The sequence below is a fragment of the Gymnoscopelus microlampas genome, assembly GCF_963454915.1.
Source record: "Gymnoscopelus microlampas genome assembly, chromosome: 14".
Lineage (NCBI taxonomy): Eukaryota > Metazoa > Chordata > Actinopteri > Myctophiformes > Myctophidae > Gymnoscopelus > Gymnoscopelus microlampas.
The window spans coordinates 25,670,193-25,696,337 of record NC_139951.1 but is presented as its reverse complement, the minus strand read 5'-3'; the positions used below and the strand labels follow the sequence as shown (position 1 = coordinate 25,696,337).

At 42.9% G+C, this 26,145-nt stretch overlaps 1 protein-coding gene across 1 annotated transcript in view; it reads left to right on the top strand.

Annotated features, from left to right (window-relative positions):
- The window catches only part of rhbdl1 (rhomboid, veinlet-like 1), a 52,510-nt gene that overhangs the window by 4,496 nt on the left and 21,869 nt on the right, over nt 1-26,145 (top strand). The window contains exons 2-3 of the mRNA XM_084078564.1: nt 9,078-9,236; nt 25,781-26,005. Of these exons, the coding sequence (XP_083934690.1) occupies nt 9,078-9,236; nt 25,781-26,005 (384 nt within the window). The remainder of the gene's footprint in view (nt 1-9,077; nt 9,237-25,780; nt 26,006-26,145) is intronic.

Sequence of the window (26,145 nt, the reverse complement as noted above, 5' to 3'; positions counted from 1 at the left end):
TCAGTGAATATCTCACCGCCTATGTCATTCTCTTCTTATCTGACTTATCTCCATCTACCCCATAAAGACCCACATTGTCAAGCAGAGAATGAGACTCCTATGCACCTTCCTCTTTCATCACCGAGTGATACTGATCCGCATTGATCTGTATACGAGGAATCCTTCCCGCCTGTTTGTTTATACACAACTGACCGCATAAATGTCAGGAGGAAATGTCATAAGGTGCTCTACTTTCATTAAGACAAAACAGCTCGGAAAGGACCTCTGCGATAATCTCCAACAGAACCGCGAAGAGAGCAAACGATGTCTGCCGTCTGGCAGTGATGGAAACAGTTGCAGGGCTGCGAGTGGGATGTTTGTAACAGTAGAGCATAAAATGCATTGTGATAATTATGGAGAGAGTGACCCAGTTGTGTGTGAACAGCAGTGGGACCTTAGGGCAGGAGGCATCATTCACAGGGCAATCTCTGGTTCATGGCTCATAATACCAAGCCCAGTCACGGCCATTGCACCTACACAGTCAATCACTTGAACCCCAGCAATCCCTATTCTGGGGGGATCGTTCACCAAAAATAGCAGAAATTTAGTGTAGAGTGAAAAAATAGCATACTGTATGTGCAGTTGCAACTCAGGACCGTTTTACTCAGTATAAGGGTTTAATTGGTTATGCCTAATTTGATACTTCATCGTATGATGGTGTCATCAATAGCCTATCAATGTGTCATGATGTGATGCATTGTGAGCTTGTAGCTATTTTCACTATTTTAGAAAATGTTTGCAAAGTTTCACCTTTAGGCATCCCCAAAATAGGTATGCCAGGTTGAAATTGGTTAAATTACAGTACAGTACAAACTCCAGATTTTGCTGTGTATGCACAGCTGCACCAGGTTCGTCTGATGCTCACACAATTGTTGGCTACGTTGCTTCTACTCGACACACACAACCTATAACTACTACTCAGACACTATAATTAAACTAGCGCACTAATTATAGCGCTTCATTTGTTATTATTCACTTTAAAAGGCCTTAGACTCTAGCCAGTTATCTACATTGTTGACTGTTATACGTATATGACACTCAACTCAACACACACACAGACAACCCATGACTATACTATTCTGCCTCTCAGACACTATTGCTTTTGATCTTATGACTTGTGTTGATCCTATATACCATTATGTTGCATCACATCAACAACTAACTAATATCATAATTTAGTACTGTATCACTGAGACGCGTTCTTTGTATCATGCCTGTGCCCTGTATAGTGAGGCAGGCCTCATTGTTTGCCGTGCAACAGCAGCAACGTACATGCCCGTTTGAGTCTAATTCATGCTCCGTCCATACAATGGCTTCGTAGACCAAAAATAGCCGATATATAAGCTCACTTATTAGATCTACTAGGTTTGGTCCATGACACTGTCATGCAACAAAGTATAAATCGGGCTTTACAGCCCACTGGCTGTATTTAAATCTGTGAAGGTGAGGTACTGTATGTACCCAGGACAGGGTCTCGTCTCAGCCCCTCCCATGTGGATTCACCCCTGGTCTGGGTTGGAGCTGGGCGATATGACTTCAAACCAATATCACGATTATTTCAAACTTTTGCCTCGATTACGATGTATGAACAATTGTTTTTGCACACCACCATTGTACAGTGAAGTATAATACAGTGCTTTATTTATTTTTTCAGACTAAGCGATGTAGTCGATTAATTACAAAAAATCTATTTGTGTCTATTTGTTGATATACAGATTGTTTTTACAAACCTGCATCTCGATTATTCGATTAACCTACTAGTAGTACTAGTACATGAGCAAGAGTAAGTAAGTTGGTTATTGGTTCTAAATATCGGTTTCGATATGTTTTCAGTTAATTGCCCAGCCCTGGTCTGGGTACAGTGGAGTGGCTGTGCACTCTCCACAGGCAGTAATAGAGGTCGTGAGGGTTAATACTGCCATCATTCCCCCTGTAGTCAGCAGTCCCCCCCTCTTCCTTGTTCTCCTACTCCTTCACACTGCTCCACTCCCCCTCCATTCGTCCATAATGTTAGACTGTGTGATCTGCCACCCCTTCACTCCTCCACACATTACCGCCGTCTCATGTCTCATCAGTCCTACCGTAACACACTGAAAGCTTCCCTTCAGCTGTTTGTTACCACCTTGTTCGCTTTGCTCGTGCCTCACATCTCTTCCCATATGTCTGTATTCTAGCAGACTCTCCCAGCCGTCTTGTCTGTCTGTCTGTACCAACAGCCCCCCGCCACACACACACACACACACACACACACACACACACACACACACACACACACACACACACACACACACACACACACACACACACACACACACACACACACACACACACACACACACACACACACACACAGATAGACAGGTCCCTTACACTCCCTTTTGTCTCCTTCCTCTTCTCCTGCCTGGTTTAAAAAAAAAGAAAAATGGAAAGAGTGGAAAAAACACAAGAAAAGCAGCGACAAGCATGCAGGCGGTAACCATGGCAACGCGTGCAGCTTGTCACCTCATCGTCCCTCGCCAGCCTTGGATCGGCTCAGTAACCGCCCCCACCCCCTGCACCCCCCTGTCTTTTCTCTCTGTTTATCATCCCTCCCTCTGTCTGTCTCGCTGTCTATCTTTCAGTGTTTTTCACGCTTTCCTCATCTCTCCATTCCTACCTCTATACTGTTTTTATGTTTTTTTTTTATAATTCTGCATGGCATGACCAGCAAAGGACCATGGGCCAGTGTTCATTCATCACTGAGTTCAAATCATCCTAGGCATGGGCGATACAACCTCAACTCAATATTGCTATCATTTGAACATTTTGCTTCGAATACGATTATTGAACAATTTGTTTCATTTAGATGTGAAAATAGTCAATCTACAAGCTCACAGCGCGTCGTGAGCTTGTAGATTGTAGATTTTCACAATCTTTGCATGCCACCATTGTACAATGAAGTATAATATAGTAACAGGCCTCAAGTGGTTAATCAGACTAATCAATTTAGTCGATTATAAAAACATCTATTAGAGCGTTTTCGTGTTGATTCGTTGAAAAAAAGAAAACCTTGCTTCACGATTACGTCGGTTATTTGTTCCAAATGTCGGTTTCGGTATAAGTTAAGTTAATTGCCCAGCTCTACCTCATCCCACTAAATGATAATCCTTAACTGGCTGCAGCAAGTGCCATCCCTCTGCCATGCCCCCCCCCCCCCCCCCCCCCACACCTCCATGTTGTGGACAGACAATCTCCCGTGGGTAATGTTCCCATCAGCAGGAGACCAAAACAACAAGGTAGCTGAGGCTTTTTTTCACCATGCAACATTAGGGAAGGGTAGATGTGTGTGGCCCAAAATCACTCTCCGAAAGACAGGATAAGGATTTACTATGTATCTACTATCTTCCTCTCTCTTTCTTTCACGTCTCCGTGTGGTATGTACTGTATGTGGCAGCGTGTACATAATGCACGTCTGAGCTTCTGCGTTAATGTCTGTGAATAAGTGCAACCGCTGGCTGCCGTGTATACTGTTATAGCCTAGTGATGTGCTGACATATGGGGGATGACAGTAATCGCACGTCCCCGATGTACCTCCGTGTTCCCCCTCCTGTCAGCCCCCCCGACCGTGCCAGCGGCGCATTAGAATCTGTCTGAATCGGAATCCGTCTCCTCCGCGGCGGCAAAGTGGATGCAGAGCACTGGAGTGTGTCACAGACCTCTGATAGACTGAAAGACACTGCAGGGAAGGAAGCAAAAAGAGCGCATGGCAGGGAGATGACATACAGAGCGGCAGGCAAAGCGCCCTGTGCATTCATATTCCCTCTGCCTGATTGTGTGTGTGTTTCTCAGAGAAATATTAATCTGCCCTTCTGCCCTTTCTGGCTAGATAAGTCCTCTCTCGCTCTCCCCCCGCTCTGCCTGTCTCTGTCCTTGTCGGTCCCTTCCCTGGCTTCCAGCTGCTGCATGCATCCAATTAAAAACACTGGTGATGACCTACAGGTTAATCAAGGGCATGCCCCCCCCTTACCTCCAGTATTATGATCCTCCCCTACACCCCTTCCTGCACACTCCAAGCGTCCTAGACTCTTCTCCCTCCTGGCTCTCAATCTGCGGAATGACCTCCTCCTCTCAGTCAGGACTGCAGACTCACTCCCTCTTTTCCGCCGCAGTCTGACCTCTTCAGACTCTACTTCAACCAGCACTCCTTATTCTTTGTATCACTTTAGTTGCCTGTAGATGCTAGCTAATACTATGCTGGTTACCTGCTTACATACGCATGTTATTGAGATAGACATATACTATTAGCTTGACCACACATGTTAAGCATGTTATTTCGATAGCATGTTGTTCAGACTGCTGCTATGTTTTGATGTTTAGATTGGCTAGTTTCGCCAAAGAGATTTGGTCTAGAAGGGACGAAGTATATAGAGCCCTGGGACCTCAGTCAGCAAAGTACAGTATAGGCAGGGTTTAAGAGGTGAATTGATTTCAATGCACTCTATTGACGTGACCATTTACCCTGTCGCTTGTTGACTTGGGTTCATGCCATTTACTCTGATATTGCACTTCATAAGTCGTTCTGGATAAGAGCCGCAGAGCGTCTGCTAAATGCCTAAATTGTAAATTGTCTTTCATGTCTACCTCCTCTATGCTTTGCATGCTCTCCCTGTTGATCCCTTTCACCTCCCCACCTCACACTTCCTCCCAATTTCCTGCTTGTCTGCGACTTTTATGTTCACCCTCTCCAATTTTCCTTCACTTGCTTCTCTCCTTGTATTTAGTGTGTGTGTGTGTGTGTGTGTGTGTGTGTGTGTGTGTGTGTGTGTGTGTGTGTGTGTGTGTGTGTGTGTGTGTGTGTGTGTGTGTGTGTGTGTGTGTGTGTGTGTGTGTGTGTGTGTGTGTGTGTGTGTGTGTGTGTGTGTGTGCAATATTCTTCTTCCTCTTCTCTCTCTCTTTAAATTTTCCCCCCGTGTTATCCCAGTGCCCTACAAAGCCCAAGCAAACGGCAACCATATCCACACCCTTCCCTTCGCAAGCCTCGAGGGAAGAATGGGCCACGTTCTTAAGTAAAAACTCCACGGAGCACACAGTTAAGGGGATTAGCTAAAAATAGATCGGAGCACGCTTTTCTGTCGCTCCTTGGCTTCATTTTCAAATAGACCCGTTTAGCTTTCTAGATGCATTTCAGGAAGATGTTTGCAGCGTGGGGGGGCTGCCTCGCCCTGATGCAACCCCCCCCCCCCTTTCTGTGTGTGCGTGTGCTGCCCCCCATTTAGTGGAGATTACAGTGTGTGTGAAGTGTGTGAGAGCAGGGGATGGAGCAGATTGCTGATCTGCCACTGTGTAATGGCGTGAGGCTGTGGTGTGGCTGCACCACATTGGTCCATAGCAGCGATTACCAACCTGTGGGCCAGGGCCCACTGGTGGGCCGTGAGGGTATTGTAAGTTGGCCCCCAAATAATTGACAAAAACATGATTAATGATAATACAACATTAATAATAAACGATGTAAAATTGAAAAGTCATGGTATATGGCATAAACGTTCTGCTCCACGTTCCCACAGCTCGAGCCATTTACTGCACTTTACATTGTTCACCTGACGTGCTGTCATTTGTTCATTCCATATATAATATTATTATTATATTTTTATATTGTGTATTTTTTCAAAGACACCCATTTTGATATGCATTAGGGTGGCCATGGACCCCCATTCGATAGGGATTTTACCTCTGGCACCCCAATCTACGCCATACAATCCTCAGTGTTATTTCAACTCTGAGACTGTACAAATGGAAGCAAATGGACCCTTTCCCCAAACCCAACGTTGATAACCAGTGGTCTGTTGCGAAGGGACACTAGGGATACTTAGCCTTATAAAACTATGTTTTAACTAAAAATGACCTTGAACTGAATGTTTGAACATGCCAATTGTTTCCCCTGATATCATAACTGCAATGTGACTACTTTCCTAGACAAGTAGACAGAATAATGGTTGTTTAATCTAGTAGCAATACCCGGCACAGTTGTGTTTGGTTAACACTGCTTTCAACATAAGCCTTCATTTAACATATTTGTGTGATGTCAGGAAATGTAAAAGCCTTTCATGAGCCCCAAGTGGATCAAGGCATCATCAAAGCTAAACTATTAGTCCCCTACTGCCAGTACAGTATACTTCCCCAGGTTAATACATAGTAGATAACAACTGATCACATGGAATTAAAGGGCAGCTTGTAACAGCAGTAAATGCTGCTGAAATTAGCACAGGGGAGAGTGCATGTAAATGCTATAAAATAAAATGAAATACTGTATACACACACACACACACACACACACACACACACACACACACACACACACACACACACACACACACACACACACACACACACACACACACACACACACACACACACACACACACACACACACACACACACACACACACACACACACGCTCTTGTGCCAAGGAATTTTGTGATTGATTGTCCTTTTTCCTTAGTTGAGCAATGGAGCTCTAAACTTTAAAGCACCTGCTGTAAGGACTGGCACAGCATGGCATAATTTAATGTTAAATTAAAATGCCCATGTCTCACCCTGTCAGAGCAGAGCGCAAACTCTGTCCTGGACCTAGAACTCAAGCTCAGACTCTAGGTTTTATGGTACTGTACCTTTATGGCAGTGTTTTTTCTTTTTGTCATGGACCCCCAAATCGATATGAACTTGAACATGGACCCCCATCTGAAAAGAGTTTGTGCTAGGAACCTTGTCCAAATGTGTCAGAAATAGTAGATAGATCTACAAGCTCCCAACGCGTTGCATTGCAACACATTGTGAGCTTGTAGATGGGCTATGTTTTAATGCCTGAAAAATACAATAGGGATTAATTGTTTAAACTGTTCCTCATTTTGCTGGGGACCCCCTGAAACCCTCTCAAGGACCCCTGGAGGAGAACCAGTGCCTTATGGGAAATTTGGTTTGCAGCAAGAAACACAATACCCATCAGATAAAAACATTAGGAGGTACAGTATATCATGATCACCCAGTGTTTAGAGAGACCTTCCTGTAATGGAACAGTGTCATGTTTGAGTCTCACAGCCGGCAGTATGGCAGCATGTCCTTGAATAGTATGTCCTCAGTGAATGTAGTTTGCTCTTGGGGAGGAACATAGCTGTCAGGTAGGCTACATGTAAAATAAGTAGGAAAAACACATATGACACGTTGTGAAATGTTCAAATATTCAAATACAGTACGTGGCCAAAGGACCTTTTAGGATTGAAGGGAGAGGCTCTGTTACAGTTGAAAACAACGTTTACGACACACAATGGGATAAATGAAGATGGAGTCTTCCTCATGGACTGTTGACACGGGCAAACAGTGACTACACACTGACGCAACATCTGAAAGCCCGCTCTTCCCCCTGGCTGACACACGGCTGTTGGTTTTCCATCCGAAGCCTAATGAGGGGCTGTGTTAGCATTCAGGAAACGGTAAAGCTCGACGACAGCTCTTCCCATGTGGTCTCTTTGTACTGCTTGAGATTGTCCTTAGGCACACTCTCTCAAGCGGGCGCCAGATTTGGTGTGCAAAAGAAAAAATAGAATACCAAAAAAGTAAAATAATGCACCCTCAAAAAGAGCATTTGAACTGCCTTTGGGAAGGAAATTATCAGAAGAATTTGAGTTTGAAAGCAAGCAGCATGTCCCCCCCCCCCCACACACATAGAAAATAAAGAAAGAAACCACTTACACAGCATGAAAACCACATGCACATGCAGCACACACCCTATACTTTAAGGGACATTTTTAACTGGGCACTATTTCAGACAACTGTTCTCCGGCACTTTTATGACACTCCCTCGCTTAAATCAATTACAAGGAGCAGCAGTGGCATGAAGGCATCAGCGGTAATAACCCACGGGGCCGCAGTGCCTCGCAGAGTGAGAAGTGATTAATGAAAACCATACTGATTGGAAGCTGCAAAAAAAAGAAGGAAAAAAATATCACCAGAGTTGGACTCACACAGTCAAATGAGGCATATACTGTACTCCCAAATGAATATGAGGGAAGAAAAAAATTGCCTGGGATTTTTCGGCTCCTCATTGATTGCAGGTAAACTATGGGTCACTGTGTACCATTAGAATGACATGTCAGCGACACATCTTCGCTTCCCTTTCTTCTCCCACAAAGACAACAGTGTTGAGACAATGTTGCAGGGTTTTCTCTTCCAGCCCTGCAACCTTTAATGAGGTTGCATGTGGCCTGATTATTAAGATAGATCAAATTCTCTCATCTGCATCATGGTGACAATATTTCTTAACCCTTGCACTGTTGACTGAGACCAATCCCCCCTCACCTGATAGCTCCGTGTGTGAGTGTGTATGTGAATGAGTGATTCCAGAGCTAATCTTGCACAGCGCTAGACACATCAAGCCCAAACTGTTTGTACACGCTAGTAGAGCAAGGAAGACACTCCACAAATATGTTTCCAATCCGTATGCAGGTGATGAAGTCATTGCCTGTACCTTGAGGCCGTGTGTCCAAAGCCTTTTTCCTGAGCCCAACGTGTCTACATGTATATCCCTTCACCCCATTGCCCCATCCTTTTTCATACGTGTCGTGCACACAACCCCCACATGATCCAGACAGAAAGAGGGAGGTACGGAGTGCCCCCTGAAGGAAATGTGCACCGCACCTCCTGTCTATAGTAGTTATCACTGTTTCCTGTTTGACATTTACCTCTCACCTCAAATCACAGCCTGACACAATGCGTTTCCCAGGGTTTGGGAAGAAGGTTACAAGTGTGATTCGTAACAGATTGCTAATAGTTGTGCATGTAGTTGTGATCAGCAACCTAATCTCAATAATTTCAGCATGCGGTTAATTAGTAATCTGTAATTATCTGTAACTCTGAATGTAATCCTCCCTGCCATGGTGTTTCCTGAAGGGGGATGATGTATAAAAGGAACATTGCTGTGAGGGCTGCTCTTGGCAGAGATGGCTTTCATATCCAGACGCTCTCCGAGTGGACTGTTACTGACTGTCACTATCGTTCTGTCTAGCTGGACCCAGACAACACCGGTTTCATCGCAGTGGAGAACTTCACCAGCTTGGTGGAGCACCATGAACTGCAGCTGGACCCAACCAAACTGGACATGCTGTTCGCTCTGGTCCAGAGCAATGAGGACGGACAGGTGTGCTACCAGGAGCTTATTGAGCTGGTGAGTGGAAAGCAGTGAAAAAAAAGTGTGTGTGTGTGTGTGTGTATATATATATATACACATACATATATACACACACAATACATACTGTAGTTTATACGTATATATGCAGCAATATTATTTAATACATACACATATGTACAGTATACACATACATACATACAGTAATTATTTTTTATTATATAGTACACACACACACACACACACACACACACACACACACACACACACACACACACACACACACACACACACACACACACACACACACACACACACACACACACACACACATACATACTGTTACAACAACTTCAACTTCATATTATTTACACATTACAGGTTTACAGGTATAAAACTGTGGGTGAAATGATTTGAGTGCAAGCTAAATGGGAGGAATAGGTGTAAAAAATACCAAATATCGACCAAATATCAAATATTCATAAAGTTTGTAATAAAGACAGAGTTCCTCAGTTTCTTGTGCAAATAAAAGATATATCAAATAGCAGAATATATCAAATATGCATAACATTTATGGGAAATGAGAGTATCTACAGTCCTTTACTGTACAGTGTAATGGGAGCATGTAAGACTGAAATGGCGACAGGTCTCAGTGCCTATTCAGCAGCCTGATGGCCCGACTGTGGAAAGTGTCCCTTGTCTGTTCGTTCAGCATTTGATATTGCGGTATCGCCTGCCTGATGGTAACAGCATGAACAGATTGTTGCTGGGGTAGTAAGTGTCTTTGACGATCTGCTTAGCCTTGGCTACGCACCGCTTGGCATAAACAGTACTGTATGTCTTGGAGGGAGCGAAGCTCAGTTCCGACCCTGTGCTGAGCCGTCCGCACCACCAACTGTATCGCTCTGCGTCCGAGGCCGTTTGCAGTGATGCAGGACTCGTCAGGACACTCTCGATGGTGCTGCTGTAGAACGTCCTGAGGGAGCGTGCTGAATTTCATACGGTACATCTGCCTTCAGCAGCCTGAGGCCGTACAGATGTTGGACCCTTTTCACCAGGTGTGCGGTGTGGGTTTCCCATGTGAGGTCCTCAGAGACGTGTAAGCTGGGAATTCAAGTCACTGACCCTTTCCACTGAGACACCGTCACATGGGGATGGGTGCGTGCTCTCTTCTCTCTCCTGTTCTCTCCCGTTCAGCTCCTTGGACTGACTTTTTGGTCTGGTTTTTCTCACTATGTATCACTGTGTCAGTGATCTGACCTCATGTAGGCAGTCTCATCATTGCTGAAGATCAGGCACATCATGATGATGATGATGATGGAGCTGAGTGCATAGCCACACAGGGAGTAGAGGAGAGTTCTCATCGCACATAGCCCTGAAGGGCTCCTCTGCTGAGGGTCAGTTGCACATGGTTGGTCGGGTGTAGTAGCCTGGCATGCCCAGACTAATATCACTGCGTAGAATCTGTGTGGAACCTGCATTTCCGAGGGACAAATAAAAAAAATGCCTCTGGTGATAAACCCGCCCCATATTTGCATACTGGGCCCTGATTGCTCCCTCACAACTTCGGAGGGAGAGAAATCCAATCTCTATTGAGAGGGGCCAGTCCTAATCTGCCACGGGCATTTTTTTTTTGCAATGGCAGATTTGTCTGGAACCAGGCTACGGGTGTAGGCCCATGAGCTTGGTAGGAATTATTCTGCTGAATGCCGAGCTGTTAGTCCACACACAGCATCTACACACCACAGTTTTTCACCTGCAGGTGAGAAAGGGCAGTGTGAAGAAGAGCCATTGCAATTGCATTGTCAGTAGATCTATTTTGCCATGGGTCCAGTATAGCAGGCAACAGTGAAATAATTAAGTCCCTCACCAAACCTCTCCAAAGCATTTGCTGACAATTGAGGTGATGGCGGCAGGTCTCCAGTCATTCTGACAAGTTATCTTGGAGTGCTTAGCGACAGGCAAAAATGTTGGACATCTTGCAGCCCGCCTGCCAGCTGGTCCACACTGTGTGGACGCAGCCCAGGGCCTGCGGCCTCGCGGATGTTCACCCACTTGAAGGCTTTGCACACGTCAGCCACTGAGATAATGTAGGCTGCCTGGCCTCCTTAGGTGCAGTGGTGGAAAAAAGTTCTCAAATGTTTTACTTAAGTAAAAGTATCAATACTGCATTGTAGGAAAAAAAAAGTCCGGAATTCAAAATGTACTTAAGTAAAAGTACAAAAGTATTGGTGTCAACATGTACTTAAAGTACCAAAGGTAGAAAGCACTCATTATGCAGAATGCCACATTTCACAAGTTTTCAAATGTATAAAAATCTTTTGAAAATAGCAGATCTACAAGCTCACAATGCAACGCATTGTGAGCTTGTAGATCGGCTATTTTCAAATAACCCATATATATATAGGGCTGAAGTGGTTAATGCATGTTTTGTAATAATAATCAAAATCTACAAAGTATCTAGTAACTAAAGTTCTGAAATAATTGTAGTGGAGTAGAAGTATAATATTTGCCTCTGAGATGTAGTGGAGTAAAAGTATTGAACATTGGAAATACTCCAGTTAAGTAAAAAATCCTAAAAAGTGTACTTAAGTACAATACTTCAGTAAATGTACTTAGTTACTTTCCACCACTGCTCAGGTGTTGCTATCCCCGATTGGTCGGTGCTGTTTACCTTGAACCGAGCAGAAAATGTATTCGGCTCACCCAGAGGGAGGGCGAGGGGTTTGCTACACAGGTGGCTCTGCCTCTGACGTCTGTTATTATTATCTGTAACCTTCGCCACATACTCCTCACCTTATTTTCTGTTGAACTGATCTTCCACTTTATTCTTGTACTCCCACTTGGCCTTTGTGACAGTTCTCTGGAGGTCAGAGAGGCATATCAATAAACCTGGCTTGGTCCAGGAGCTGTAGGTTATGTCATGAACATGAAGTGCCGTCGCCACCGTCGCCATTAATCCACAGTGTCTGGTAGGGATATATTCGAACTAACTGGGTTAACTTGGAACGCCATCTGTGCACTTTCTGATCCAATTCCAAATCCTGTGACTGTAAGAGTTTTTTTATTTGCTGATATGTACTTGCTGATGTTATTCTCAGAGGTGTGCTGGAACAACACACACACACACACGACACACACACACACACACACACACACACACACACACACACACACACACACACACACACACACACACACACACACACACACACACACACACACACACACACACACACACACACACACACACACACACACACACACACACACACACACACACACACACACACACACACACACACACATACACGTGAATGCAGATGACTAAACAAAACACAATACATGATAACCACAATAAAATCATAATCCATATAAGCAAGACAAAAGAAATTGCACACACACAAATACACAATTGCACATTCTGGCACGTGCACAAGGGGAACACACATTAACGCTGAGAATCCCCTGGGATCCTTGGTGTCTCTGAGTACAAACTGTGCTACTGAGGTTCACCAAACGTGGTGAATCCCAGCATGCACGCACGCGCGCACGCAATGCATTAACACCACACATGAGAAGGGAGAAGTATAGGTGCATTAAATGATATGCCCAAAATATACGTCATTAAATGTCAGACAATGGCAAATTCGTACACATGCACACGCACGTCCGTAATTTTAGAAAGGTTAAAGAATTGATTCTGCACCCTCCAAAGAGAGCAAGTAAGCTTTACGCTGGCAAAATTGACCATACTATCGGAAGTCTGCAGTTCCAGCAAAGGGAGGCTCATTCACTCCAATTAAAAATATTGATAAATCCACATGATGTACCACGCTAGTGAACGCCCACGTGAAGTGGACTCACAGACAACTGTTACAGTACACATTCTGATACTGATACTCCTGATAGGAGTAATCTTCATAATCTTCACTTGCATCTCTGTAATCCCTTAACTACACCAGTGTTTCCCAAACAATGGGTTGGGGACCCATTGTTATGGGTAGCAAGTAAATATCCCTTTTCTTTTACGTTTCCTACACATTTCTTTTTTTTCCCAAACATTTCTCCAAAAAACAAAATAACGTTTTTTCAATAACTTTCATTAAAAAATGAATCTAACGTGTCTGAGCTGAGCAACACTTTAGGGTTCTTTTTGAAATTCATAAAGGAACAGCCCTGATTCTCACAGATATGAGCACCTTCCTCTGCTCCTTGCAGCTGTATACGGTTGAGAGGAGCGTGATTAATTCAGCGCAATGCAATTCCAGGCATATTTTCACTTCCTTAAGCTCTATTTTTCTCTCTCTCTTTCTCGTTCTCTCTCCTCTCTTTCTTTCAAATGTTTCTCCCTCGATAGAGCCCAGGGCTGTTGTCTCAAGACCACATTTTGATGGGCTTGGTCTCGCCTACAATTGTACTCATTCTTGACTTGGTCTCAGACCAGAGGAGTCAGGATTTATTTTTTCTAATTTCTCCAAAGTTGGCTACTGCATCTTGAAGAGATTTCTTCTTCTTTTTAATACAGACATTTATATACAGAGTTTATACAGAGTATGTAGCAGGCCCAATGTTCTCATCATCAGTAGCAGTGGTAAGGCGTTTAGCACTCTTGTTTCTCATTATACCCGATTCTGAGCTTTTCCAAAATCAATAAGATATAATTGCAACTGTAAAAGTCTTGGTCGGGAATACATCACTACTTTGTCTTTGTCTCTTATTCCCTTTATTACATTTCTCTCTCTGTCTTCCTCTCCTCCATCCTTGAGATCTGTCCGTGGTTTTGTAATGAAGGCTGTTCGGTTTGGGGCACGTCCAAGTTCCTCAGGTCTCTGCCTCCGAAGAGAAAAATACACTGCGGTGCTCCCACACTGACATTTCAGCTTACCTCCCTGCTTGTTTTGCGGATCTGTACTGCTCTCCTTGAAGGTTTTTTTCTCCCTCTGAACCATCTAATTTTAATGCCTCCTCTTTTTAACCTCACTCATGAAGACCTCAGACCTCCTTTCCTTCTCTCACTTGTACCAAACTCCTCAGCAGCATAAGTTATTATGTGAAGGGGTTGGGAGGGGGTCACTCTGCTTTGGTATCCGAAGGCATCAGAAGACACGCTTTTAACATTGCCTGTCAGCCAAATGCAAATTGGCTTCGATCAGCCCAGCGCTGGCAGTAGCAGGCAGTAATCTGAGGTAATTTGAGTATGCCCCAACCTAGGAGAGATATCGACCCTCTGTGTCTGAATCGCCAAGATTTGTCTCCGTGCCCATATGTGCAAACCCCCATCATGCACCTCCCCACCCACAAGCGCACACAGACACACAGACACACAGACACACACACATACTGTACTGTACTGCATATATACTGTACATATAGTACAACTCTATACCCACACACACATAAATGCATGATCGCCCATGCCTCCTTTCTCCGTAAGCATGCAGTTAGCATAAATTACCTATACAGACACTCTCGCTCACATGCAATGAAAGACCAATACAGATGGACGTATTTCTCTCCCTCTCGTTCTGTCTGTCTTTACACACACACACACACACACACACACACACACACACACACACACACACACACACACACACACACACACACACACACACACACACACACACACACACACACACACACACACACACACTCACACACACACACACTCACTCCCATTGATGCACACAAGTGCTTCTGGTGCAGACTTGCTGACTAATTTCGATTGGTATACTGATGTGAATGGTCTCTCGGTGTCTCTCTTTCTCTGTGTCTCTCTTTTCTCTGTGACGCGCCTTTCTTGTGCAAACCTATACAGGCTCTCTCTTTCTCTCTCCCTCTCTCTCTCATGCGTTTCTTTCCCCAGCTCACTTTTCTTGTTTGCCCGTGTGACACTGCCCTTTCTCCCTGTTTTTCACTCTGCTTCCCTCACCCCTCTCTCGCTTTTTGCATCCTTTGCCACAGCTTTTCCTTATTCCTGTGTGGGCGTCTGATCTTCCCCTTGCACTCCTCCTCTCCTCCTCTCCCCCTCTATTCCCATTCCCCTCTCCTCTCCAGCCATTTCGTCCTTCCCAATCTCTCTCTTTCTATCCCCTCCCCCTCTCTCTCCCACTAGGGAAGACACCATGGCATAGACAGTATGTGACGGATGACATTGGTATTTTGAGTTAGAAAGTGCAGCGCTGCCATTCTATTATCTCCTGGATCTACGGTCTGCCGTCTGGTTTGAGTTAGGGCCCGGCTCCCAAGATGGAAAACCCCTGTCCGGGAAGATCGACTAGTGTGTAGTGTGTGAGATTCAGAGTGTGTGTATGTGCATGCGAGTGTGGCTATTTCTCCATGCCCTGTAAATGTGCTGTTGTGATTTAGAATCCTCTGTTGTAATCCTGATCGCTCTCCTCTATTCGGAGGTGGTGACTGGTCATTCGATTGATTTACCCTTCTGCAAGCAAGCGTGAGCTTGGAGAACAAGATGACACCAAGGCAGTGTCACACAACATGTTCTAAAGTTTAATAAGCACACATAAGAATACATACATTTGACTATGTGACCGAAAGACATGAATGATACAGAAGTAGGCAAGATAGGACGTTATTTAATTTCAAGCTTTTTTCCCCACACTATGCCTTTTTGTGCAATATATTTCTTAAATGTGATGAAATATTATTTAAACAAACACATTTTTGATCCATTTAACAAAGGTATAATATATTTTCCCCAGGACCACCTGTAATTATGCCACAGTTGAGAAACTCTGTTCTAGCAGATGATGATATTTACGTCAACAGGGACATCCTGTATACTATGGCATGCAGTATCTTGAGGAGAATACATGGTATCAGAAACACATCTTAAGTGTGATTACGTACAGTATAGTTATGTATATGTCATAAGATATACACATATTAGGATGTGGGTCAAGTGTGTGTGTGTGTGTGTGTGTGTGTGTGTGTGTGTGTGTGTGTGTGTGTGTGTGTGTGTGTGTGTGTGTGTGTGTGTGTGTGTGTGTGTGTGTGTGTGTGTGTGTGTGTGTGTGTGTGTGTGTGTGTGCGCGCGCGCGTTTGTCTTTCTACAGCATGCACCTATTTTCCTTATTCCCCACTTAGTCTTTGATGCAACTTTAAGAATGTAGCATATTTGATCATATTTACGTTACATTTACACTACATTATTCATTCTTTTACCACCCCATAGCGTCCATATATAGATAGATCAATAGTTCTCAAGCCCTTTTTCATCTCCAAGCCGTTGTGCTGCACATTCCACTCCGTGTTTTTAATGTAGGTCCGACTTTTTAAAAATGTTCTTCTGGCTCGGTGAGCTTTTGAAACTATTTGTCTGTGGTGCCTGTCATGGACTGTGTGGGTGCAAAATGTCTCTCAGCCACACACTGATTCTGGGGGATGTGTTTGTGTGTATAACAGCATTTGACATCTTTCAGGTTAGTCATGCAGACTTATCTGAGCTAGAGAACTCCATCCGCTCAGCCGGAGGGCTGAATAAGTAGCACGCCACTAAAGCATCTTCTCCTGGGACAGCGTGTACACACACACACACACACACACACACACACACACACACACACACACACACACACACACACACACACACACAATCTCTCTTACTCTCTTCTACATACAGTATGCACATACCGCATATACCTAGACATATAGAATTATGCAAGCATGAATACATGCATAAACTCTCCATCTACACACACCTTTGCATAAATGCTATACTTATCCAAAGTTGTCTTATTGTATAGTGTATCAATGGGTGGTTGTTGGGTGTCTACTCCCGGACACTTTAATAGGTCATACTAGCACTTTAGTAGGGTTCAGAATCAGATCTGTGACATTTTTTAAGTACATATAGTAAGTTATGTCTCGTCATATATAACATAGATACTAGTTACATAGTACATATATTATGTATTCAAACAATGTAAATCACAAAACGTTTTAATTTGTTATTCATTTCAAAACTACCACTCAACAATTAATCATGACATTTTATCCTTTTTTTTTTTACATATATATATATATTTTTTTATATTTGTTATATTATATTATCATTTATTTAATTAAAACAATGATACAATCTCGCAAATAAATCTTGAGTTGTAGTATAAAATTAATAACAAATGAGAACATTTCATGAATTACGTAGTTTGAATACGTAATCTATGTACTATGCAACTATCACTAAGGCGAGTCATAACTTACCATATGTACATAAAACCCATTAGTATCCACTGTACGTTTTCTAATGAGATCGTGTTGCAAATGCAGACTGAAACAAACCTTAGTGTATGCTCCCACATCTGCATGCACTTGCACTCACGTAGAATATAAGGTGTCTGGTGGTCTGCCTAACCTCGAACACTACAGCAATCTGCACTTCAGAATACAGAAGTACATTCACACTTAGTTCCTCCATCTAGCACTCATCTCCCAAGACGGCTGGCACTTGCTTTGGATCCAGCGACACATTTCCACTTAATTACATCTCAGACTCGGAGCAAGCTGAAAAAGAGAATCACTCATGGTGTCTAAGTTCACACATGATAACTGTTGTAATATATATGAGCTTGACCACTGTGCACAATCTTATAGCTATGCTTAATCACCATTAATCAGTGTAATAATATTTAAAGATGTATTTTTCTCCTTACTAAATACTGTCTGCCCAGTATACAGTTTGTGCTGCATCGGTCTGTTTCTGTGCCTGTCCTTATATATTCCAGCTCGGTTTGTACTAAGCACTTCTTTATTTATAGTTGATATAACCTCTTAACTTTCTTATTAGCTAAATCTTGTGATTAATAACTAGAGAGTTCTCTTCTGAACCACCTCTTCTGGGAGAAACTCCCAGAACCATATTTCCGGGCTCCCTTCCATCCTTTCCAACTGGGCTTTGCTGCGTTCTGCAAGCTGTGACCTCCACCAACCCATCCAAACCCTAACAAATGTATATCTTCTCTGTGAGAGCTTAATAAACTTTAGAAAATGACGTGTGACACTGCCATGCTGTCGTCTTGTTCTCCAAGCTCACGCCTGCTTGCACAGGGGTAAATCAATCGAATCACTAGTCACCACCTCTGACTAGAGGAGTGACCAGGATCACAACAGAGGATAAGTAAATCACAACAACTGTCAGAGCTTTCAGGAGACGTGCCAGTCTGTGTGCAGAGGGCAAACTAGGGACACGCGGAGTCTGTGCATTCCTAGAGTATGTGTCATGTGTAATTGTCCAAAGAAAGAATAACGCACATCCTCCGTTTCTTGGTGCTGAGCCAAACTGCAAAAACAGAATCATGAAAAACAAGATGGGGGGGCTTGCAACTGACTTTTAAATGCTCCAAATTTTATTTACGGCAAACAGCAGCAGATACGACGTTTCAAGTTTGAAAAGAAAATGCTGCGAGGACTGAAACATTATATCTGCTGCTGTTTGCCTTAAATCTAATTTGGAGCATTTAAAAGTTAGTTGCGAGCCCTTTTCATCTTTTTCATGTGTGATTGCACATATCAATTTCTTTAAAGAGAGCACCCTCGATGCTATCATGTACCAGTCATGCAAATAGAAGAAGTGGGTCATTGTTTTCATTCGAGGGTAATTTGGCTAATGTGCATTGCAGAACAGGAGTTCTGCAGATGTTGGGTATTCTCTTTGTTCTGCCTCAATCAAATTGAGAGAAGTTTATTTGAGGCCAATGTTTTACCTCTGTTCTTTACCATTCCTATTCCCTCTTGTAAAAAAAAGTTTTGCTTGCAAAATGCTTTCTCCTTTTCAGAAGAGACCCGTTGTGTGACATTTAAAGCGCAAAAGTGGATTAGGTTTAATGTCCAAGTCAAAGGACTGCCAAAACACCTGTATCCCTTCAGGTATTGGCTGTCCACTACCCGGGTGTTTGTGACATTTTAACGGCTATAACGTGGTCGTTAAAGGGCTATTGGTTGTAAAGATTTCAGTTATAGCCTCTTTGGCTGCATTAAGTGTCCACAGTAGTGCATCACTAGAGGATACGGATGCAGCCCATTAGCATCACTGTCACGGGTGGCAAGCACCAACACACACAACCCCACATAATCATGTTTTGTGCACACACACACACACACACACACACACACACACACACACACACACACACACACACACACACACACACACACACACACACACACACACACACACACACACACACACAGGTGTACTAACATATGTGACACTCAGTCAGGAGACATTCCTCTAGATGGGTTGTCGGCTAAAAGTTGTGTACTTTGCCTAAGTGTCCAATAGGGAAGGTTTTTCAGTTTTTAGCCCATGATGATTAAACCATGAAGGAGGGTTATGACTATGGGCTTGTTGGAGGATAGACGTAGATTCATATTTTAAAAGGATTTGGCCAGAACATAAGTGGAGAATCTGGGTCAGGGGAGACTCAGAGAAGTCACTGCTGAGAACCACAGGGGTTTGGATTCTACTGTATGTGGATCTGTGTGTATGAATGTGTACAGTACAGTACTGTATGCTTGTGTTGTAAGCAAACAGTACTGTAACAAAATACAGTTTTTAAAGGTGTGCGGATCCTGTTAACAACTTTGTTTTTTGACTACAGCATGTGGAGACTGCTGAGGTCCAAGCTAAACCAAACATGGTTTAATCAGTCTTAGTACATGCTTAATCATTTAGTACCATTAATTGAATGATTTATTTGCATATTTGCCTTTTGGAGTCCACGCCTTTGTGCAGTGCTTGCTTGCATGTGTGTGTATGCCTGTGCATTGTCACGTGTGTGTGTGTGTGTGTGTGTGTGTGTGTGTGTGTGTGTGTGTGTGTGTGTGTGTGTGTGTGTGTGTGTGTGTGTGTGTGTGTGTGTGTGTGTGTGTGTGTGTGTGTGTGTGTGTGTGTGTGTGTGTGTGTGTGTGTGTGTGCCTGTGCCTGTGTGTCTCAGTGGGGTATGTAGTGGGGTATGTACTGTACATGTCGTTAAACAGATATGGAGTTACTGAACTTGATGGAACAGAGTCGCTCTGATTTAGAATAAACCAAACTCAAGTTTGTGTACTCAACGCTGCTGTTGAACGGCCCTTGAATTTTTCCAACTGTCATTAGAGTTTCCCCAGTATTGAGCTTAAAGCTATTGACCATGTGGTGCGGCTAATTAAGCCATCCAGGACAGCAGCTAGAGCTGAGAGCAGCATGTGCAGTGAGACCACACACTGCTTCGAAGAAGCAGAACCCCCCCCCCCCCCCCACCCCCACACACACACTCAAACCGCTGTCAATTAGGCCGTTCAGCTGTTCTATCTGTTCTATCTTTAGCTCTCTTTTTCGCTCTTACCCTCAGGATCAATTATCCTTGGCAGACTTTGTCTCGTAAGGAGACCTCCTTGGTTACGAGGCCTTGTTGATGGCCGAGACCGAGTGGGAGGTTTCCCTTGGCTTGTTCGGACGTGATGTGATTTCCTGCATGCTCCCTGCTTCACAGTGCGTCTGCACTGTTTTCCCAAGCCTCAACCGTCAATGTCTACTTCATCTCGGTGGCTTATATGCACTTTATTGTCTGCCTTCCTCCCGCCCCTCTCCCCATCCCTACTTCAAAGGCTTACTAATGCTGTCTTTAGATGTGGCGGTCCCACATGTTGCTAGAATGACAACTGTGTCTGACCGTGTCTCTGGGGAACGTTCTGGAGCGCAAATCTTGGAGAGTAGCAAATCAAACCGGGGAAAGCACTGCAGTGCCACGACATGAGAGGGAGCAGGTGTTTTCAGTGAGAAAACACAGATAAACCACATTTGAAAATGCTGTCGTCATTTAGAGAAGAAGGCCTGTGGTGGAGGTAAAAAGACATTTCCTATACACTCACAGTCACTTCCCTTTTAGTACCACACACACACACACACACACACACACACACACACACACACACACACACACACACACACACACACACACACACACACACACACACACACACACACACACACCTCTCCCTGCCAAGTTTCTTGCCCACTGTGATGAAGACATTGAAAACAAGAAAAGGGGGATGTTGTACCTCCAGCCCATTTGAGTTTGTGTAAGCGCATTCAGACTGGTATCTTATTTTTCCGCTGCTTAATTTCCCTTTCCTCCCTCCTAATGCACCCTACCCTCTTCTTCTGCTGCTTTTCCTCGCAGCCTCACGTACAGTATAATTGCATTTGCCGGTCCTGATTTCCATACTAAATATGCTTCCCCGCCTTCCATGGGAGGGCCGACTGCATCGCTCGACTCCATGCTGGTTATCGCTATACTACAGGCCCTCACGCCCTCATTGTTCAACCACCAGCATCATCATAATTAACCGAAATGTGTCTCGAGGCATACTGCTCTGCCAACTTTAGCAGCGTCAAAACAGCTCAGCACTATTTCTGTTACTCCTAAATGATTTCTTTCAACAACAACAAAAAAAAAGCAAGAGACAATTAATTACTCCATTTGCGTACCAATTTGCGGATTATTTGCTCAATCATTTGTATAGTTTGTCTCTTGATTTGTTTCATTTATTAGCTTGTGTAGACATTGCCAACACCCCCAATTTCCCAAACCCCCCTTCTTTCAATATGCTCCCTGTAGTCTCCGGATGTAATGAGCATCCACACAGCTGTAGCTAACTAATGAATTATAGCTGGTGTGTTTTAGCTGGTGGGCTCTGCTTCTGCTGTCTTCGGGGACTCTCTGAGATGCAGTCTTTGCTACACTTGCTGAGCTTCCATAATGTCCGTGTAGGCTAACATCTCAGACGGTGACATAGTCGTACCCTTCAGCTCATCTGAAGTACATTCTGTTATTAATAGCAACTCTTGTCCTCCTTTGCGTCCCGCTTTTCTCCACCCTTTCCCTGGAAGCACACTTTTTTTTTAACAGTGTCATAGCATATCATAACCTAACAGAGATACAGTAACTGCTTAGTCAGGCATCTGTCCTGGTAGGACCTGAAATGGAAAAGCTGCCATTGCTTGTTTTAAGCTATCCCACAAATCCTCCCCTGAGGCATAGGTTCTTCCTGTTGAGTAAACACAGGGTAACAACTTGATTTTGCAACAGCTTTTTTTTTCAACCCATTTGTCAACACGATGGGAAATCTCTGTTAATATACAATCATAGTGTGTAGATATTTAAGGGGATATTTCGCCGATTTTGCATCAATTGTTATCTAGGTCTAGGACCCATAAACATGATCCTGGTGTGTTTTTTGTGTTTTATCTGTATTTTTAGATTTGTATCCATATCCTCAGAGACTATGAGTCATTTGACTCATAGTCTCTTTATCTCACCTTATTTCCTGACTACAATGTAGACAACACCCCCACGCAGCCTCCCCTCCAAACAAGGAAGGGCAGTGCCCCAAAGCATTATGGTCATTGTAGTAATGCAGCAGTCCAGTCAAACCCCAGTCAAACACACAGGCTTCTATATTTTTCTGGCCATAGGGTGCAAATTTCAAATGTTGCTACTGTTATCTACTACAAATATTATTAACATTGAGTGACTGTAGTAGTTCTTCTTCCAGGGGTGAAATGCTCCTTTAACAAAGATCTCTCTACTACAGTGTATGCAAGGTTAGAAAGTAAGGGATTACATGAAAGTGATCATTAATCAGTTACAGTTTCCAAGAAGAATGTGGTAATTGCATTACAGTTGGTGAATGATTGTGATCGCAAAAGAGTTACAGTTGAATATCTTGAAAGTAAAGTACGATAATTGTAAAATCAAAATTGATATTTCCTTGCTTTTATAAAGCATGATTTTTGATAGTAATGCTTTCCACAAGAAGAAAGTAGTCCCTGAAAAAAATCTTCGTCAGTCTCAATGTGCAGCTCAGCCTGTCATCCTTTGCAGTATGATACTGGCATAGAAATCTCACAAAATGACATTAAACCATACATTTGATGCTGTTTGAAGAATTAAAGCTACAGCTTTTTCATGCTGGTCACTATATTCCACTGTAAAGTAAGCTGTTGCCAAATACAGTCATTGAATCTTCATATTCAAGATATCCCGATTGGGGGTACAGTAACTAGTCCAATAGGAGTATTCTCAATACTAACATAGACTCCACCATTATCTCCACGATCAAGGTGTTGTTTTTGAGTGCTTCTTTTAAAGAAAGTATCATTTGTGTCTCACTCAGTGGGTCATGGTAGCCTGCAGGCTGCAGTGTTTCAGCTCAAGTAAATCTGGACTCTCTGTGATAACGGGGAACTCTCATCCATCTTCCCCACAATGCTTCTCTCCTCCCCATGAAACGGTTCCACTCAACAGAGTTAGTAAGGCTATGGCTTTACCCCTGCAAGGCAAAAACCACTTCAATAACCCATTTGTTCAAGTTGTCTGAGACTTCACCTGCCCTTGTCTCAGTCCTCAATCTTACTGATTTTCACTTTCTTCTCAAAAATATATATATACCATGTATTGTATTACTTTCTATCTCACTCTGATGGTGAATATTAATTTGGAGACCCTTTGGAGACCTGCATTGTAAAGTAAGCTGATCGAGGGAGAACCAAGTATCAAAATGAGATTTTCAAGTCTTATGTTCCTGATCACACTTTGGTGGAGAAAGTGATTATAGGTTATTTATGCAAGTTACTTGAGTCTAAAATGAATGTTTTTCAGTGACAGCCTACTACAGACATAATGAACAAAGAAGGTGAAAGTGGGTTTTATTTGGCCCTATTAGAACATGATTGCAGTACTCCTTTTATCACAGCAGGTTTCTTGGACTGTAATGGTGTAATTGCGCTAATTATCCCTATACCGACATATTTCTGGACCACTTTCAATCACCTTTTCCCATATAATGTCTTTATTAAAGTATAACTTATACTGACTGACCCTACCATACTTATGAATTAATTATGTACAGGACTTAATTAATGTACAGTATAAATACATGCTTAAATAGTTTTGATCAAATTACGAAGTGAGGCATAAAGTTTCCAAGATGTTAGTTTGTACATTTTAATGAGATCAGGTCATCCATAGCAAATACCATGTTTATAAGCCAGCCATTTACATAAAATACGACGTCAAAACCACTGGGAAACGTGAGAAGTCATTCCAATAGATGTTACAATTATGAAAAAAATTACTCTGTGATATCCTGAGTGTTAATTTTTTTAAAAGATATTTTTCTGCCTTTACTGATAGTACACAACAGAAATTGACCCGCAAGGGTCCATTTTTACACTCCCAGAGTTAAATTAACATTCAGAATTTTACACTGCACGGTAAAAAAAAAAAATAAGTCGCTCATACTCATATCTAAACCTGGCAGCCTGGCCAGCTTTCATCAGCCAGACTACTTGGAGTCTTGACTAATGACTGTGAGGAGTGAACCGCATTCACTATAGTTTTGAAGTAATTCATAAAGTCTGGTGAAATCAGCAGTTTGGTTCATCAGACATGCATTTTAACAGTGTTTTACGGTTTGACGCAGACCCATAACTCAGGTTCTGCAAAATTGCGTGGGCTTCCAGATCTGCTACCAATCTCCTGGTCATCCTCATTTTCGAGTTTTATTGGACTTGCCACTTTCAGCAGCGGAGTGATCATTCAGCACTGCTCGATTGCCAATGAATTATTTTGACCATCTTCAACATAAAAAAATAATAATAATTATATATATATATATTATATGTGTGTGTGTGTGTGTGTGTGTGTGTGTGTGTGTGTGTGTGTGTGTGTGTGTGTGTGTGTGTGTGTATGAGACAAGCCTATATTTAACTGCAATATATACATTAACCACCATCTCTTCAACATGCATGTCTCGTACTGATCCATATTTTGTTCCTGAAATGGTAAAAAGAAAAAAAGAAATTCTATGCAAAATATATTTCATCTTTAAAGCAAAAGTTGCAGAGAACTGCACCTTCGCAGATCCAATACCCTCCCTGTCAGTTCAGATGTAGAGGATCTCTGTGTAACAGTTATATCTACAGTACATTCAGCACATTATATCTACTTTTGTATTTTATTTCAAATATAGACTTAGGGCTGCTGTAAGACAGATACAGTGTATCTTGTGCCTTGTTGGATTTATATTCTTAGTTTTTAAATTGAAATATTTTATACATTTTATTTATCCAGTTTTATTTACTTCTATTGTTTTCCATCTTGTTGGGCTTCATTGTCACTTACTGTTTTCTTCTACATCTGCATTTTTCCGTATTCTATTAGTTTAATTCCTTAATGAGCTTTAAAATCATGTCTTGATTTTGACTCCTTTTTCTGTTACCAATACATGCAAAAGAAACAACAACTTTAAACTAAGATTTGTCTTGAAGAAAAATGAGGCTGAGCGAACCAATATTAAACTGGCACAGAAATAAAAAAAAGTATTTGGTTTAAATGAATTGCCAGTTGGCAGGTCTTAGAGTTAGTATTGTGTTTCCAAAAGACAAGAAGACCAATTTGTAATGTTTTGTTTACACTCCTAATACCAGCTAGGTGCAATGGGAACAATGTTCATGGTGTATACTGTATCTATTTTCCATCTCTGCATCTTATGTATTTCATTGTTTGTTTCAGATGAGCAGCAAGCGCTCCAGCAGTTTCCGACGGGCCATTGCCAATGGGCGGCGCACGCTGCAGCGGGAGATCCTGTTGGACGAGACGGGGTTGGGCGTGTATAAGCGATTTGTTCGCTACGTGGCCTATGAGATCCTGCCCTGTGAGACAGACCGGCGCTGGTACTTCCACCAGAACCGCCTGTGTCCCCCGCCCATCTTCATGGCCATCATCACAATTGTCCAGGTGAGAATTGCTCAAATTTCTCTAGGTCTTGAGATGAATAATTCAAACCCATGACACTGAATAGAGACAGGTCTATTGACTCTCTAGAGTCCAGACCCACCTTTAACCACTTGAGCGCTAGCGTCCCCATTCTGGGCATT